Source organism: Emydura macquarii, unplaced genomic scaffold (assembly GCF_026122565.2).
Source record: "Emydura macquarii macquarii isolate MOO-44397 ecotype Brisbane River unplaced genomic scaffold, CSIRO-AGI_Emac_v2 contig_3348, whole genome shotgun sequence".
In the NCBI taxonomy this organism is placed as follows: domain Eukaryota; kingdom Metazoa; phylum Chordata; order Testudines; family Chelidae; genus Emydura; species Emydura macquarii.
The window spans coordinates 3,332,887-3,350,630 of record NW_027133485.1 but is presented as its reverse complement, the minus strand read 5'-3'; the positions used below and the strand labels follow the sequence as shown (position 1 = coordinate 3,350,630).

Sequence of the window (17,744 nt, the reverse complement as noted above, 5' to 3'; positions counted from 1 at the left end):
ACATTTTTTCTGATCCAGCATTTAAATATGTGGAAACAGATCCTGTCTGCTAGGTTGGGTGCCTTCTTAACTATCAGTGACACAAATGATGACATTCATTTGATAAAATTGTTTCCAGTGTTTGACTTGGTAATGCCCGTTTGCGTGAAAAGTGATAATCTCAAATAGCATTTAGTTTATGCACTGCACAAAGCCCCATCAGTACGCAGAACTGAACCAAATAGCTTCAGCTTACTCTCGAAGAGGAAGACTGTTCTCTACTATGCTTATGTGGTGTCATTTTCCTCTATCCAGATAAGTTATCTGTAGGAAAAAGGAAACGGAGTGAAGACGAAGAGGTTCCAACAGCAGTGGAAATGGCTGAAAACACAGATAACCCTCTGAGATGTCCAGTCCGACTCTATGAGTTTTACTTGTCAAAATGGTGAGTGATTGGCACAACTAATTTTGGATTATTCTTGGACCAGATTGTGCCCTCCTGAAAGAGCACCTGTGGGGTGGGGCAGCTCTGAGGCTCCTCTGGGGGAGTTTTCTCCAAACACCCCCTCAGGGCAGGGGTTCTCACACACACATTTGCCCTGCAAAGAAGCAAGGAAGTTATTGAATCCCTCAGGACCAGGATCACTCAGCCCTTGCTTCTGCACAGGCTCTGAGGCTCCCTATTTCTCCTCCCCAGCATCACAGCTCCAATGGAGCCAGGCACCAGCAGGTTCCCCTGAGGTCCAACAGGTGATGGAGAAATGCTGTCAGATGATAATACTGTTTTGGTTTGCATTAACTTTGCCAAGAGGTCCCCATGTTGGGAGAGGGAGAGGAAGATGCAGTAACCCCTGCCATTCCTTTGCCCTCATGATCACAGATCCTGGACCCTGCACAATGACTTAATCTGTCCCCTTGCTCCGAGAAGCAGAGCCAAACTCTAAAATGCAGTAAGCCGTTGCTCAAGATAAGTAATCTCAGTAGCACTTTCCTTGTAAACAGGGCGGGAAAGTATGACTTAGAGGTAACAAGTAGAGATGCTGACTTTTCCTTACTGGAAAGTGAGATTAACTTTACTCCAAGAGTCACAAAGGAAGCTGCAGAACAAGGATGCACATAAAAATCTGTTAGTCTCCCTCCCTCTCCGCTTAAGATCATTGAGCAATGGAGTTCAATGTTCTTCTCTCAAAAGAGCACACCTGCATGAGAGCCAACATATCATTACTGCCAGCTAATAGCCCTATGAATCATTATCTGAAACATACACTACCAAATTAGTGCAAAATAGCCCTTCTCCGGTGAAGTCTCATCCAACAACCCTCTTCACTCCCTGTTCCTTTCACACATTCCTTGTGTTCATTCGCATACGGTCAGAAGAGGTTATCCTGAGCTTGCACACATTTGCTGCACCATTGCATATGACATCGCAGTCCAGCCTCTGTAGTAGTGACAGTTCAAAGTCCCTTTCACATTCTGGATTTTAATGTGACAATTCTCAAGCCCAGCAGGGAGAGGAATCCTTTCTGCTGAGGGCTTTACTTCTTGCTAGCAAGACTGCAAGGCGCTCTCTCAGATGCTCAAGGTCAATCTTTCAAATGGATGGGGTCTCCGTTTTGTCATCACTACCAGGCTAGGCTACAGTTTTGTAGATCACTGGCTCTTGTATCCTCCGTATCCCAAAGAACACTTCCAAAGCTATCACGTGTCCTGAGAAATACCAGTAATACGGTTACTCTGCATATACTTAGCAGGAGCGCTCATGCTGCATAGGACACCAGACCCAGTTTTATTCTGAGTTTGAACGCCAGTTGTGTTAAGTCAATGATACCATGTAATGAGATGATACTGCTATTGAAGAACCACCTCTAGAAGGAGACACAGCTATTCTGTTTGGTTCTATAAGCAACTAATGCTCTTTGAGCTGAGATAGCTTGGCTGCTCACTGCAGTAGAGGGGGGCGAATGTTTAAATTGTAGTGATTTAGTCTTAAGGTAACATCAGGTAGGTCTAGGCTACTTTCTCTTCTCTCTCTTAAACTGTGTTGTAAACAGGACTGCTAATGCTGCCTTCTGATACAGTCTTCCTTTCTTTACACTAACAGTTCTGAAAGCGTGAAGCAGAGAAGTGATGTATTTTACCTTCAACCTGAGCGTTCTTGTGTACCTAATAGCCCTATGTGGTACTCCACATTGCCAATAGACCCCGGGACCTTGGACATCATGTTAACACGTATTCTTATGGTGAGGGAGGTACACGAAGAACTTGCCAAAGGCAGATCAGAGGACTCTGATATTGAATTGTCAGACTAACTGAAGTGGGGTATTTTCTTTTCAATACACGTTGCAAGTACCAAACTGTGAACACATCCAGCCTTCAGAAAATGTTGTGTATCAAATAAGCCAAGTTAACATCACTAAACAGGCATATTTTGAACCACAATGGATGTGCAAACTGGAATCCGAAGGAAGCAAACTACTTTAAGCTGCAAGAAACGCCCAGTGTCCAGTGCAGTGATAAATCCTCTAAGCAAACTCAAGATGAATTAACCTGTTGAAGCGGTGCATAAATCCTTCATTTGTTTGGGATTAAAACAAAATTGTGAAATATTTTTAAGGAAAACTGTTGTATAAATTCTACCATAGTAACCATGGGCTTAGAGAACTAGACTGTGGCTCACATGACTTTGCCGCCCTATGGCTGGCAGCCATTGCTGCCAAAGAGCCTGTGGAGATCTTAGAGATCTTCATGTGGACAGGAGACAAAGCGCAGTGAGGTCTAGACAAATAGACACCTTCCGTTATGTATACACACACTTTTTTAGTTTGTTTTTTTGGTTTTTTTTTTTACTGGGATCAAAGGTTAAGAATCAAGCCAGAAGTCCATGGCACATCTGCCAGATTACGACCCTCGTGAACAGTTACCTGGACTGCGTTTCAACAGTCACATGACCCCAGAGTCTAGCTCTTAGTCCATACTAGGAACTATGACTCTGTTGGATCTCTGATGGGGGTGAGATGCTATAAGTCAAGCAGCAGAGCAATCTTGTTATGGGACAGAAATCTCTGGAGTACGTATAGGAGAGCAAGCGTCCAGGGCTATGTGCAGCCAATCCTCTGAATAGCCTCTGCAGTCTGTTGATGTAATCCAGCAAATGATGTGGTGCACAGAAATGGTTTTTGTTTTGTCTTAAGGCAGCTTTCCTTCCCTTCTTCTCTCACTCCCACATAATTCTTTGTTTTTATACAGTGAAAGTCTGGAGGGCCTTGTCATTTCAAAGTGAAGATACTCTTTCCTCCTTTGCAACGCGTGCAGTGTTGTATAAAGGATGCAGTATTACTTTTGACAACAGAACTGTGGTAGAAAAGTACCTTGTGTGTTTTTTTACCCTACTCCACCCAAAGAAATTTAGTGATAGTGTTGGAAATTGAAAGAATTTTTTCAATGGCTTGGCTGTTACTGTATCTTTTTAAAAGGGGAAATCTCCCATACTGTATCCAGAGGACAGGACACTGGTTAAATAACATCTGTGTCTCTATTTTCTCAAGCTTAAGATGCTCGTTTCTGAGGGCAATGGGTCAGAAATACATTGGAAACACAAAGCTATTTTTAAAGAGAATTGTACTTTTTTTTTAAATCAGTAGTTGCAGCCAGTTGCCCAACTTCTGTAGCAGGGGTTTTGATATCTGACCCTGTCACTGCAGTTTCAAGAATTGAAAATCAACAGCCTTGAATTAAATTTGTTTGGTTTTTTCATTTTCTTTTCTTTTAGCAGTAACAAAGGTAATTTAAACAATAAAATTGGAAAGTAGTCTATTGACGTTGTGTACTCGGTAGTCCTGTCCCTGCCTGTACCGGATTTCACGGATGTATTTTTGAATACAGAAACCTGTGTGAAAAGTAAACCTGCCCTTGATTCTGTATGATCCAAGTCCATCTGTGTCTGTCACTTCTCATCGGAGACTGTTTATTTCACATCCTGTCCTAAAGCTGTGGGGGGGAAATACCACGGCCATCATATATTACCCTACCAATAAACTGTCCCGAGGCTTGGAGCCTTAATGATCTCAACTACATTAATTTTACCGTGTATAAATACTAACCTTCTCCCTGTAGTAATATGAAAAGTAGTTAGATAGCAAGCGCGCTGTTCTGTGTAAGGACAGCTGATGTGTTTCAAGAAGAAAAAAATCCCTATGCCTTTCACTGACAACAGATACTGTATGGTTGTAAAAAACAAAAACAAAAACAAAAAAAAAACACCCACTAACTGCCCTTACCCCACCTCCCCCAAAAAAACAGAAAAGAAAAACAAAAACCAAAACAAGCCGTGTCTCAGTTGCATGCAGGTCTTCCCAGAATCTCAATATTAACACATCACAGGAAATATCCATGGATTATTGTAATTCTTGGACATTCCTCATGAGTGCAGCTATTATGTCTTTGTCAGGTTGTTTTTTTTTTCCTTTCTATTAGAGAGTTGTGTGACATTTTTTCAAGGAATAAGCAAGGGAAACAATCAAGAAATCCTGTTAGGTTTGTTTTTAAACAAAAATTTCTGGTTTTCCCTTGATAGAAGTTACAGAAATATTCCCGTAGAATAAAATAGTATATTTGTATATGATGGTGACTTATTCTTTTTTTTTTTCCCCCCCCTGTCTCCGGAGAACCTCACTCTTTGCTGTCTATGGAACTACAGAATGTCAGTTTGTTCTGGGTACTTGGAATGAAAAATAATTACCCCTCTTTCCCTCTTAGCAGACAAATCTATACCACTTTAGCCTGACTGATTGAAATCAAAGTTGATGAATGTTGTATTTGTTTGTCTTCTTATTTAATTTTTATATTATAACAGTTAATTGCAGTTTCGGTTTTTTTGTCACATTAACAGGACAATAGTTCAGTTTTTTCCCGTGTGATAACTTCTGTTTTGTGGCTCTTTGTAAGAGAATCTGCATTTCCTGGGTATTCCAGTGCTGGCTCAGCCTCTAAGATCTGTGGTCATTTTGATTAAACTCAACACTAAGGCAAGATCTGTTGCCTCGAAGATTTAAATGTATATTAATTACACACAGTTTCAAAGTTACTGGGTATCCTAAAACACTTACTTTTATTTTTATTATAAATAGTTCTATCACTTGCTGCCCATGCAATACTGTTCATAACTTGAAATGTTCTATTTAAGGAGAAAATAAATCACTTTTTAGTCTGAACATGGCAAAGAAATGACAAAGCTGAGTGCAAGCAGGACAAATTAAAGGTACTGCTTCCTGCTAATAGGGTTTCTTTGCTTATATTTATGCCTCTAACCCCTTGACATGATTTTCAAGTGTTTATGTTTCTGGGCACAGATAGGACTGTGTAGCTGTTAAAATTGTTTAGCTTGAGGGCCTGGAAGCCAGGCTGCCCTGTTATATATTACAGGGTATATTACTGTAGTGAATTACAGCAATAGCCAGTAATTTGAGACTGTACATTTTGCAAAGATTTTAAAAATGCCTTTTGGGGATGTGGCTGTCCTCTGCGCCGTTCTGACATTTTCAAGTAGGATTTATCCTGAAATATGCTGAGCGTGCTATATGCACTGAACTCCATCAGCTTCTGATGACTTCAGAGGGGGATAGAACATGCTTGGAACTTCAGAATCAGGCACAAAGGAAAGATGCATGTTTCATTAATTATTCCATTAACCTCATTCACCACCAATCTAAAAAACAAATCTGCATTCAGCTGGCAGTCTCCAGTTCAGTAATGTCTCCTCACAAGCTTAAAATAAAATGGTAGCAGTGGTACCTGTTTCCTATTTCCTAAGGGTACAGGAATATAATGGCCAAGCAGTACTGATGATGCTTTAGTGCCAGGGTTATGAAATTAACTCTGATTGTGCAATGAAGTCTTTGTTTTTGTAACCATCTTAGTAACTCAGGCCGGTCCCCTGACCAATAGCTTCTCTGTGGCCTTACAAAACAGCTACTGGATATAAAACCTTGTATATGGTGCTCCTCTTTTCATCTTCAGTTTCCATGCATAAAATAAGGTTTGTTGTTTTGCTGGCCTCAACAAAGCACGGTTGCATTCTTTTGTTGCCGTTTGTGTTATCCTATTTAACGTTCCTGATCGTTCCAGTGGCATCAGAATCGGGATTTGCTTTCCTCCCGTGTAGCTACTGATCTACAGTACGTTCCAAGCAGAAGGGAACATCTTTGCAGGCCTGAAAGAAGCAGCTAGTTTTGAGCAGCCAACTAAGCAGACAACTTGCAGAAGGCTGATAGCTAGGTTGATAGAAGAATTCTTCAGTCAACATATTGCTGTCTACGCTGGGGGTGAGATCAGCATAGTTTTGTCACTCAGAGGGGTGGATTTTGCATACCCCTGAGAGAGAGTTCTGCCAATGTAAGTTCCCAGTGTAGACTAGCCCCACTATAAATCTTTTTTGTAGTGGCAAAACCTTTTAATTCCCAGGACAAATCCTTACAAACAGTTGAAGCCTATCAAATTCTTATCTAGATGTAAATTGCATCAGTTGTCCAGACAGCAACATGAATGAGGCCTTTCTCACTTCTTATGCAAGAGAAATTGGGCCGCCAATTTCGAGGCAAGGCAATTTCATATTGGATTATGGACTTTACACCTGGGTGAGAAGTGGCAGACCACCTGCTGGTTTCTTATTTCATGTGCTCTGGATAATAGTTTTATCTTTCTTTGGCAGTAGTAAAGCTGGATCATGGAGTCCATTTTTCCCCTTAAGAGTTGCAACTTTAGTGCCAAACCCTGCTTGCATTACACGAGTATGACCACTGAAGTAAAATTTGTACGAGTCAGGGCTGGTCTACACTGGGAAGTTACACTGACATAACTACGTCTTTCTCAGGGGTGTGAAAAATCCATGCCCTTGAGAGAGGTCGTTAGTCAACCTCAACCCTGCTGTAGATAGCGCTAGGTTAATGGAAGACTTTTTCCGTCAACCAAGCTACTGCATCTCAGAGAGGTGGATTACCTATACAGATGACACAGGTAATGTCTGTGCTGAAGCACTGTGGCTCTGCCGCTGTAGCTGTTTTAAATGTAGGCATTCCCAAAGATGAACAGTATTGCCATTTTATGTCTCAGTTATAGATTCCTTGAAAAATGACAGAGCAGGATAAGATTCTACATAATTTTAGTCCCTCATGCTATTATGGTCAGTAACTTGAGACCCATCTGTACCTCAGTAAAGCGTGTCCAGGAATTAGCCCTAGCCATACATATACCAGAAATATTCTGTTTTTGCTCGAGAGAAAATTGACCTGGAAAACTGAGGGTGCACATGTTTTGTGCACAGTATGATTGAATTTGACTGTTTTGACTCAGTTTGCTTTTTAAAGCTGGGATTTCCAGCTGTAAGTCTAAGAGATGAGAGTCTAAAAGGGACCGTTATGATCATCTAGTCTGACCTCTTGCTTTAACACAGCCCATAAAATTTCACTCAGCAATTCCTCATCCCACAATGTCTGGTTGAGCTTGTGTAAAATCTTGTGTTTTATTTTCAATCTTTATTTGTCTCCATCTCCAAAAAGTCTCTTGATGCGTTTGTTTTTTCCTTTGTTTTGCCTTAGAAGGAAGTTATTTTGCACTTGCCAGGGGAGTAATGGAATAATTAAATAAAAGTGGAGAATCTACAGCTGCTGCACCGTATTCCCAAGAGCTCTGTGTTGCAGAAGCTTTATCATGTTTGGTTTTTGGGTCAGTTTATGCAGACAAGTGATTTTTGTATAGCTGGTAAATAATGTTAGATAGACTTAAGGTGTATGGGTTCCATCATTCTGCATGCAGTGTTTCTTATTCGAAAAAGATCCAACATAATCAACAACATGATGTGCATAGCAGAGATGGGACAAGTTTACGGAAGCCCTAATTTAGAAACTTAGAAGTTCATGCGTCTAGAATTCCAAACTCTGTCTCAAGAATTTTTAATAACTAATTTTTTGGGGGTTGCTATTTAGAGTTGAGGAAGAGGGTTATGACTGTGTTCTGGCCAGTAATTTTATTTTAAATATGTATAAAAGTTAAGAGGCCACATCTGTTGAAATCAACGGGACTCTGCTTATGCTTATTTATATGAGCTCTAGTTCTGGCCCCACATGTGTTGCAAAACTCTGGAATGGTTTTAAAAGTTTTAGTGGTTTCATAAAATCCGGACACCTTAGATTCGCCCAGCCCTACCTCTTAAATATTGATACTAGGGTAACATTCAGCTGAAGATTTTCAGTGCTAATTGGTGGAGGTTTGTGTTCAACAACTGGAATTTCCCAACCTCATTCTTGATTGGAGGGTAAAAAATAAAATGCAGAGGGCAGCGTGTGAAAAGTGGGCATTGAAAAAAATATTAAAATCAGATCATCATAAAGGTACAGTCCATTTCATAGACCCAAATCCAGTCTGCATCCTTGGTGTTCAGGCTAAGCATGTACAAGCAGCTGGATTGGGCAGGGCATGGATGGCTTTCATAGCTTATCCACAAATGAACAGGATATCTGGGATCAAACTGCTTCACTTTTTAGTATTTCCTATGTGTGTTTATAACCCGAACCACCACAATACACACGACTGAGTTCTGTCTGTTGGGCAGCTTGTGTCCTTAACAAAATTCGATAAGTGTTAGACAAAAGGACTGATACAGGGCTTCTAGGTTCTATTCCCAATGCTGCAACTGATTCATCATGCAGCCCTACATCTAGCATGCACTATAAAAACTGCTCTTGTAGTGTGGATGAAATCCTTATTTGAGTCACTTCCCCTCTGTCTCAGTTTCCCCATCTGTAAATTGGATATACTTTCCTACCTCGGAGACATTATCAGACTAAATTCTGTAAAGTGCTTTGCAGTCCTCTGATAAAAGGTGCTATGCAACTGCAAAGCATTACTTTGAAAGGCCTAAACGGGTAGCTAGTGAATTATAAAAAATCAGCTTTTTAAAAAGTGGTCATTTTGTGTAGTTAAATGTGTTGCACTAAAAGGCAGATTATTTACCCTCCAGATGGGCTGGCCAAGTAAGAGATGCTCTTTGTTTATGAGCCATATCTGTGTTCTGGAAAAATGACTGAACATTTTTCAACCTGCCTGCAAGGTTAAATCCTTGTTTCACAAATTATGTCAGGATTCCAGTTTAAAACTTGCATCTTGTAACCTGTTTTTAAAAAATCCAACACAAAATGTAAGCCCTTCAGGGCAAGGATCATGTCTTCCTATGTGTTTTGTACAGCACCTAGCACATTGGGACCCAATCCTGTTTGAGGTCTGAGTGCTACCGGAATTATAGCAAGAAACTTCAAAAGTTGTGGCACACACCAGCAAAACCTGAGGGGAAAAATCACTTTGTCCCCCTATTCTTCTCTACCAGCTGCAGCTCAGCCCAACTCCTAGTTTCCTTTTCTATTTCCCTGCTTTACCAAAGCATTTTCATAGGCATCCTATTATAATAATTTTTACCTTCTGTTCCTGAAGGCTTTGGGGATCTTAACGCCGCTTATGCGGACAGAATTGCAAAAAACAAGGCAACCTGCCATAGTAATAAGCTATCAGCCACTTTGCTGGATGGTAACTGTAAAAACAAAATTGCGGATGACTTCAGTGAAGCCGTTGTACGTGAGCACAATGGGCATTGGCCCCTCTCTTGCTATGAATGACATCTAATCATTCTTAATGGCGAGCTAGATTCCTTGGCACAGGACAACTTCATTTAGCTGTCATGCCTGAAAATCCAGTTACTTAGCAACTCATCTTACCAGTTAGGTAATATTGCTTTAGCTGGGGGGAAAAAAATCCAAAATGTGGTTTATGCCCTCTGATGTGTGCAGCGAAATTCTCCTGTTTTTCTAATTAGACCCTCCCTCCCCCCATTCCTCCTTTGTAGCTAGATACACTGGGGGTGGGGGGTTAGTGAGGGTGTTTTAAGGCCTTCATTCTGCAAAAGTTTACATGTACTTAACCTGAAACACAAGAGTGGTCCCACTGACTTTATAGTGGGTGTACCCACATGAGTAAGCGTAAGCATGTGTATAAGTGGTTGCAGGACTGGGACCTAAATGATATATTTGCAGCCTGCTTAGCAACCCTTAATGGTTCACAGGAAGCATCGTAAAGTCAAATGGAAACATTTGAATGCCTGTTCCATTCAAACTTGCTGACTACGACTAACCGCCCCAATAGGTAAGAGAAAGGATATGCCAGTGGTCACACTTCTGTTTAAATAAAGATAAAAATGTATAATAGTGCAGTTAAAATTTGCTACACCAAGTAACTGTCCCAATAAAGTGTGTGTAGTGTTTATATAAACACACCCCTTTTTTAGCACTAAATATCGCACTAACACTGTTTAGTGGCAAACTACTGAACCACAGGATTTCCCTCTAGGGTAATCCAAAGAATGACCAGATATTTTAGACCAGCTTCCAGAATTGGAGCCTGGGTTCTTATGAAGCCAAATCTACCAAGACAAGTTATGGAAGCTCTGTATGATTTTTTTTTAGTTAAAGGTTGTTTTAATATGTGATACTGTACATCTGGTATCCTTGTACTGTCATTTTAAGAGAGCCAGACATTAGCATTCACAGCGGGGTGTTTGCTTAAGGAGACAGAAGAAGTTAAACCAAAATACTCTTGTTAAGAATAAAGGTATGTGGTTTGAAAAGATAGTAGCAAAGCGATGGGACTGAACCATTGTTCAGCACATTTGGTCTAGGTAGTTTATTGTAGAAGTTCTGGTAACTGAAATACAAACATTTGCAATAGAAAGCATTGTACACTAATGTATTGTAAGTGTAGAACACTGGGTAAATCTCCCCTTCATAAATACAAAAAAAGTGGAGATTTTTAAAGTGTTTTTCTTCCTTGAAATCCTGTGCTCGCTACACCTAGGAATTAGGGAAGGCATCAGTATTGATGTGAAGGCACAGAAATACATCCCTGACCTCTGAGGCAGAACTACTCTGAAATATATTTCAAAGGGAACACAAGTGATGTTTTTCTGCTCCAGGGAAAAGTTGCACATTAATATAAAAATAACTAAAGCTGTATTAGCAAATCCATTCTATGTAGTAACATTTTATTATTGCTCTTGCAATGACATTTTTCTTTTCCCCAGGATTTAGGCTCAAATCCCCCAGATATGCACAGACTTGACTTTAAATTTGTGAATAGAACCCGAGCCGTGAACGGGACGATTCGTGTGCTTAAAGTTGAGCATGTGCATAAGTTTTTACAGGATCAGGGTCTTAAGTATATAAAAATATGATTTGAACGGTAATCTATTTTCTTTTTAACAGAGTGTTCAGGCAATTAACAAATGATAAACCAATACAAGTTCTTGGGCTGGTCCATATTATTGCAGTGACTTAATTTTTTTTTTTTTAAATAACCAATAGTTGTATGTCTGGTCCTTGCTATCCGTGTGTGTGTGTGTAGTAACTATATTTGAAGAATCGCTGTGGCAGTGGGGTGGGACAATTATGGAGGAAGTGGCAGGTTTAAGGGTGTAAGCACCTACTGCATTTTTTTTTTTTTTTTTAATACTGTTCAGCTAAAAAGTTCTCATTTCACATATCAGTCCAGTCTGTCATCTGTCACCATGTACAATTTGAATTAAACACGGTTTGTAATAAAACTCCCTACATCTTTGTCAGTGTCCCATCTGTGTGTGTGTGTGGAAAGTTTTAAAAGGAAACAAGGGCTGGTCAGATTCTGCTCTTGAGAAATTCAGGATTTACACTGATGTAACTAAGAGCATAACCTGGCCCCAAGTATTCTTCCATTTACCCAGCGTGTTTATCATGTGTCCAGCCTACCATCTCGCCCTAGCCATTCCTCCACCAAAGCTGCATCTGACCAAATCACGCAAACCACTCCTGAATTAATGTCTAGAGGTTGCATAGAGCAGTGGTTCTCAGCCAGGGGTATGTGTACTTCTGGGAGTACGCAGAGATCTTCCAAGGGGTACATCAACTCATCTAGATATTTGCCTAGTTTTACAACAAGCTACATAAAAAGCATTCACGAAGTCAGTACAAACTAAAATTACATACAGAGAATGAATTGTTTTATACTGCTCAATCTGCTGAAATGTAAGTACAATATTTATATTCCAATCTTATTTATTTTATAGTTGTATGGTAAAAATCAGAAAGTCAGCGACTTATCAGTGATAGCGTGCTGTGACACTTTGATATTTTTAGGTCTCGTTTTGTAAGCAAGTAGTTTTTTAGTGAGGTGAAACTTGGGGTACGCAAGACAGCTCAGACTCCTGAAAGGGGCACAGTCGTCTGGAATGGTTGAGAAACACTAGCATAGAGAGTGATCTGTACAAGTCAACATTCATTTGTAATCAGCTCTATGCTGACTTGGTCTGGTTAGGAAAAGGGGAAAGAGCCTTTTCTTAAGCCCACCTGAAAGGAGTTTGCCTCTATTTGGTGCTTAGCTATTTTTTACTTTGCCACCAGGTACCTTATATTAGAGGGTGAGCTTTGGGGGTGGACAGAGAAGGTTTTAAGGGGGAGGCCAGCCATGTTTATGAACAGTGACAAAGGGAGAACTTTATTTTCTACAGCCTGTAAAACTTTGCTGCTTGGTAAAGGTGACCTTTGGCAATATGAAGGTCTAGCTGGCAGAAACACTGGGGAGACGCTGCTGCCAGAGTGATAAGCTGGAACGGCAGTGTGCACAGCCCATGGGCGCTGTCTGAGCTGGAGTGAACGTGGAGAGGTAGGACGGTCCTGCTCGGAGATTCTTTACAGCAGGTGTCATGTAAACGTGCTTAACTGTGCAGCCAGGTTCACCAGGGACCCATGTGCTCTCTACTGCTGGGGTGAAAACCAAGTGGGTAATACAAACAAGGCACATCCCGCGCCTGCACGCACGCGCACGCACGCACGCACACACACACACACACACACCCCCAGGCAGGGGATTGGAGCCTGGGGTCAGCGGACAGGAACCTCAGGTCCTTTCAGCCCCCATGGAGGCTGGAAGCAAACATGTTTTTTCTCTGCATCAGTGTATCGTGCTACCATTGATCACCATATTGGTCTATGAGACGTTATCTCACGGTTGACAGGCTTCCCCCAGACACTTAACATTGGAATCTGGTCCCAGACCAGTTTGCTGCTGGAACAGAGATGGCCTGCAAGGGCTGAGACTTGTGCTTTTATTGGGAAGGGCTGCTGAGTGTGCCCGCACGGCTTGGTTAACAGCACAAGGCTGTTGGACATGCCGTCTTTTTAAGAATTAAACAAAAGGGAAAGATTTGGTGTGGGTGATGAAATCAGATGAAAATTTGAAGCCACACTGAATGCACACCCACCCACCCCACTTGTTTGTAGAACACAAACGCTTCCCCTTCATGTGTTTCCATCTCAGACCTGTCTCCCTCCCAGGGAATCAGACAATAAATAAGGTAATGAGCTGACATGCATGCTTGTTCATGGGGTGTGAAATCAGGCACTGCAGATTTACTAAGCCCAGTTGCCCTCTTGGATTTTCTTCCTTGCTGCAGTGGGCCCTGGTACCCATTTAGCATGAGTGGCTGGGAATGCCCCAAAATAGGTCCCCAGCTACCCTGCATGAAATTAATGCTTTAAATTTGGCAACCACCATAATGCAGGCGCCTGGTTCGGTGACACTCTCCCTGCTCTGACATGATCCTTGGGTGGAGAGGGGAGTGGAGGAGTCCCACAGAATAATTCTTGCCTGGTTTTAAGATAGCTCCAGTTACCTGGGGGGGGTGACAGGCTTCACGACTCTATGAAAGTCAGTTTAAAACTTTTTAAAAATGAATTGGTCACACACTGAAGTGAGGGATGAATGGCCGGTGGGGGCGGTGTTGTGCCACTGAGGGGCTTGGCTGGGTAATTTGCTTATTTGTAAACCTTCGGCCCAAGCAGACGGTGAATGACGCAGACCAAATGAGGGACCCAGGAAATGCATTCATGCAGGAAACTAAAAATGCTGCAGGGATTCCTTCCTTTATAGGACGAGCTATTTCCACAACAAGTGACATCCCTTAAAATGAGAGAAAGTTGAGGGGTGTGTCTGAGCCGCCGTTTTTATTCTCACAGCCAGAACAGGCGTCTTGCTTTCTGCTCTCACCACTCCTTCGAATCAGCCAGAGGGAAGTGCTGCTAGCGGAAGGCAGGCCTGCGTCTCCAGAGAGTGTGCTGGGATGACCTTGGTGTACTCTGCTAGAATTCATCAGCGAACTAGCCTGAGTCAGCAGGTTTCCATACTTAGGGCACAAAATGCAACCGAGACTTATGCAAATATTAGAAAGTGTGCATGGGACGGAATCTCTCCCTGGTAACGAACCGTCTTGAAGAGCGTGCAGACGGCTGTAACGCTTCTCCCTCAGCTACAAAGTGTTACAGTGCAGGATTGCCCCATCACTGCAAGGCTCTGCCATGAAATAGCAGTGGTTAACATATATGCATTTAAAAAAATCCCTCTCCCCAACCCCCCCACCATAAGCTACTTGTCCTTGCTTTCAAAGCCTTTGGCAGCCTAGCCCTCACCTCACCAGTCATCAGCTACTGAGATATCAACTCCCCCTCTGGCCCATGATTCCAGCCTCCATCATCCACTGGTTAGCTTTTTCAGCCAAGCACCTTTGTGCTTCCCCCATGCTGCCCCTCATGCGTGGAGTTGCTCCCCCTTAACATCAACAATGCTACCTCATTGCCTTCCTTTAACCCCTCCCTTAAAACGCTCCTTTTCTTGGCTGCCTATGAAAAAACCTTGAATTAGACCCCCGGTGTGCTGAGACCACTGCTTATCATGCAGCCCAATATTGTATCCTCATGCGCCCCCTCTGTCTGTATCCATCTCTTGTCCTCTACTTAGAGCCACCTCTTTGGGGCAGGGACCCTCACTTGGTTGTGTTGTGTTTGTACAGCACCTAGCACAATGGAGTTCTGTGTGCAGTAATACAAGTAAGAAGTGGTGTGTGCCAAAATAGCAGCCCATGCTTTGCTCAGTGCAGGTTCCCAGGTGGCACCATTGTCTATAAAAGCTCAAGAAATGAAGTGGCTGGGGCCAGCTCCATAGCAGGTGTAGACCAGGGCACTGTCAGTCACTTCTGATTACACCCGCAGAGGATCTGGCCCCCAGCTGGTAGGTTGGTGCATTCCCTGGAGAACCAGGCTCCGGCACCTTTAGAAGTGGAGCAGTGACAGGTGACGGATTGTTTCATGGTGCTGCAGGCAGTTCCCTTGGGAGGGGCAGCTGACCGTTCGCTGACCCGCATTTTGGGAGGGTGCTTACGAGAGAGCCTCGCTAGAGAAGGGGGCTGCCCTGAAGTGAAGCCCCTGCTCGATCTCGAGGAGAAGCTAGAGGATGGGAGGCGGGGATCTACTCTTGAGCGGGGCTCCCAGCAGAGCAGCTGGCTTGCTCACGGTTTGAAATGCATCTTTAATGAAAGTCACGGCATGGAATGCTAGTTACAGAAGAGACAGCAGCCCCACAGTGAGCAGCAAGAGCCATTTCTCCACAGCTTAACCAGGGGCAACAGGAAAACGCTTTTCTTTCATACAAGCAAAAGGGGATTTCCAGTGTGGTGTTAATCTGCAAAAGGGGCCTTTTGGGGTCCCAGGAACTCAGTCTCCCAGACTCCGAGATAAAATGCAGCCAGTCTGCAAGTTAAAGAGATGCTTCTTCTAACTTCCAGCCCACGAGCTCCCCCTGGGATCAGAGTGGAGCTGGGTGCTTTCCTTACCTACTTTCACCTGCAAGAGGTTTTACAGGCCACATTCAACCCACAGGGACACCTGTGCAGGCAGGTTCCTTTGGCTCACGCAGGCTTGGACCCTGGTACACAATTCTACCAGAAGGAGCTGAATCCTGCTCCTTCAACCACAACGGGGCTGGGGAGACGGAGCTCCAAGAAAAAGCCATGAGAAGGCACTTGAGCAAGCAAACGCACACAGGGAGCGAACATGGGGGCAGGGAGCCAGATTCGCGTAAAACTGCAGGTACAAGAGTGACTCACCGGCCAGCACGTCTCCCGGGAGCTGCTCACGGGATAGCAGGCTCTGCTTCTGCACCCTTTGCCGACAGCCACTGGGGCCCTGGTCCGCTGCTTCTTGCGACTCGGCCCCCTGGCTGGGTCACATATCATCCCACTCCATCCATGGTCCAACAAGTAGTCTGCCAAGCTCGCAATGAGCCTCACTAGCCCTTACACAGGGCAGCAGGAGAGTGCAAGAGTCCTCATCCCTTGTCAAGGGGTTTCTGCTCCACGTTCCTCAGTGGGCTGGCAGGGGAAGCCAGGCCCCCCTGGGCTCTGGTCCAGCAGGGACCCTTGAATCAGCAGACAAGGCCTGACTACACAGACGCCTTACTGCCTCCGTGGACCACTTCCTACATTGCTGCGTCTTGGGCCTTTCCCACAGTTTTGTCCCAGGCTCTTGGTGGATCAGGTCCACGCCCTGCAGAGCTTCTTAGCCCTTCCTGCCAGCCAGCTGGTTCTGCAGGAGGGGATTTTCTCTCCCTGGAAGGGCAGTCTCGGAGCCAGCAGGGAACCCTGGGCAGACTCATTCCTTGCCCCTTTCCCTGCCAGCTGCTGTGGGCTCCCTGTTGCAGGGCTAACTTCCTTCAGGGGGACTTTGGCTGCCAGCAGAGCAGAGCAGAGCAGACCATCTCCGCTCCCTGGTTCTGGCCAGGCTTCCCCAGCTGCCCCAGGTTCTGCCCTTTAACACCTACTGCAGGTGTAGCAGGGCGGGGTTGACTGAGCCCACAGGCTCTCATTAACCCCTTCTGGCCCACGGTGGGGTTGGTACACCCCATCACACTCCACTTGAACTTGCCTCTTGCAGAAAAACAGCAGTCACCCTTCCTTTTCCTGTGCACATTAGGGCCGGGTGTACGAGCGTCTCTGCTGGAGTCTAACGCTTACCATATTAGCTTAGATTAATCTCACTCTGGGGAAGCGAGTAGAGCGTATTTTGATGTGGCTGTGGAAATACTTTTTGCCTTTGACTCAGACCTGGTGTGCGGCACAGCTGCTCCTTAGCACCTTTGGCATTTGCTGAGCCAATGATCACTCAGTGTAACGGATACTCGGGAAGCTGTTTTGTATCAGCATTAAGCCCTCAGACTGTCTGATCTGATCTGATCATGCTCTACACAGAGTGGCTGTATCAGCATTTCAGCGAGGGGGCTTTACGGCAGGCGGAGTCTGCCACGACAAGTGAAAGCACAAGAGATAGACAACAAGAAGTGTCGATCGGATTCAGGTTTGTTCCCGCGGGCGGGGGTGGGGTGGGTGACTAGTGATCAGGATGTGAAATGGTTTCCGTGCCACTGGGCTAGCTTGAGACACCATCACCTTGGTCTGGAAGCAGGGGGCCATTTGTGACCTCCACTCCACAGGGGCCTTAGTGGCAGGCGCTACTTCCCGCATTGGTGCTTTGTATGTCGGTGGACTGCACCTGGAAAAAGAGCGCTATGCAGAACCCCGGGAGCAAGGGAAGAGACACGCGCTGTGCGCTCCAGCAACCTGCTACTGAATTAGGCTGTGCTGAATGGACATGAGCTGAAAGTCCAACTGCCCTGCAACACCCTCGTCTAGGAAGGTGCCGGGCAGGCACAGACGCTAAACGCGGTGTTTACACTCAGTCTGTCTGCCATTTAGCGAGTGTGGTGTGCGTGTGTGCGCGCGGGTGACGTGTACACAAACTCAATGGTTACCTTCCATTCTGCCGCACAATCAACAATTGCCAGCTACATAACAACTGGATGCATTTAAA

At 44.1% G+C, this 17,744-nt stretch overlaps 1 protein-coding gene across 2 annotated transcripts in view; it reads left to right on the top strand.

The window, feature by feature from the left end:
* The window catches only part of LOC137143902 (zinc finger MYM-type protein 4), a 49,839-nt gene extending 45,244 nt beyond the window's left edge, over window positions 1–4,595 (top strand). For both annotated transcript variants that reach the window (XM_067533949.1, XM_067533950.1), the window contains exons 28-29: window positions 295–424; window positions 2,081–4,595. In XM_067533949.1, the coding sequence (XP_067390050.1) occupies window positions 295–424; window positions 2,081–2,288 (338 nt within the window). In that variant the 3' untranslated portion in view covers window positions 2,289–4,595. The remainder of the gene's footprint in view (window positions 1–294; window positions 425–2,080) is intronic.
* Window positions 4,596–17,744: the final 13,149 nt, after the last annotated feature.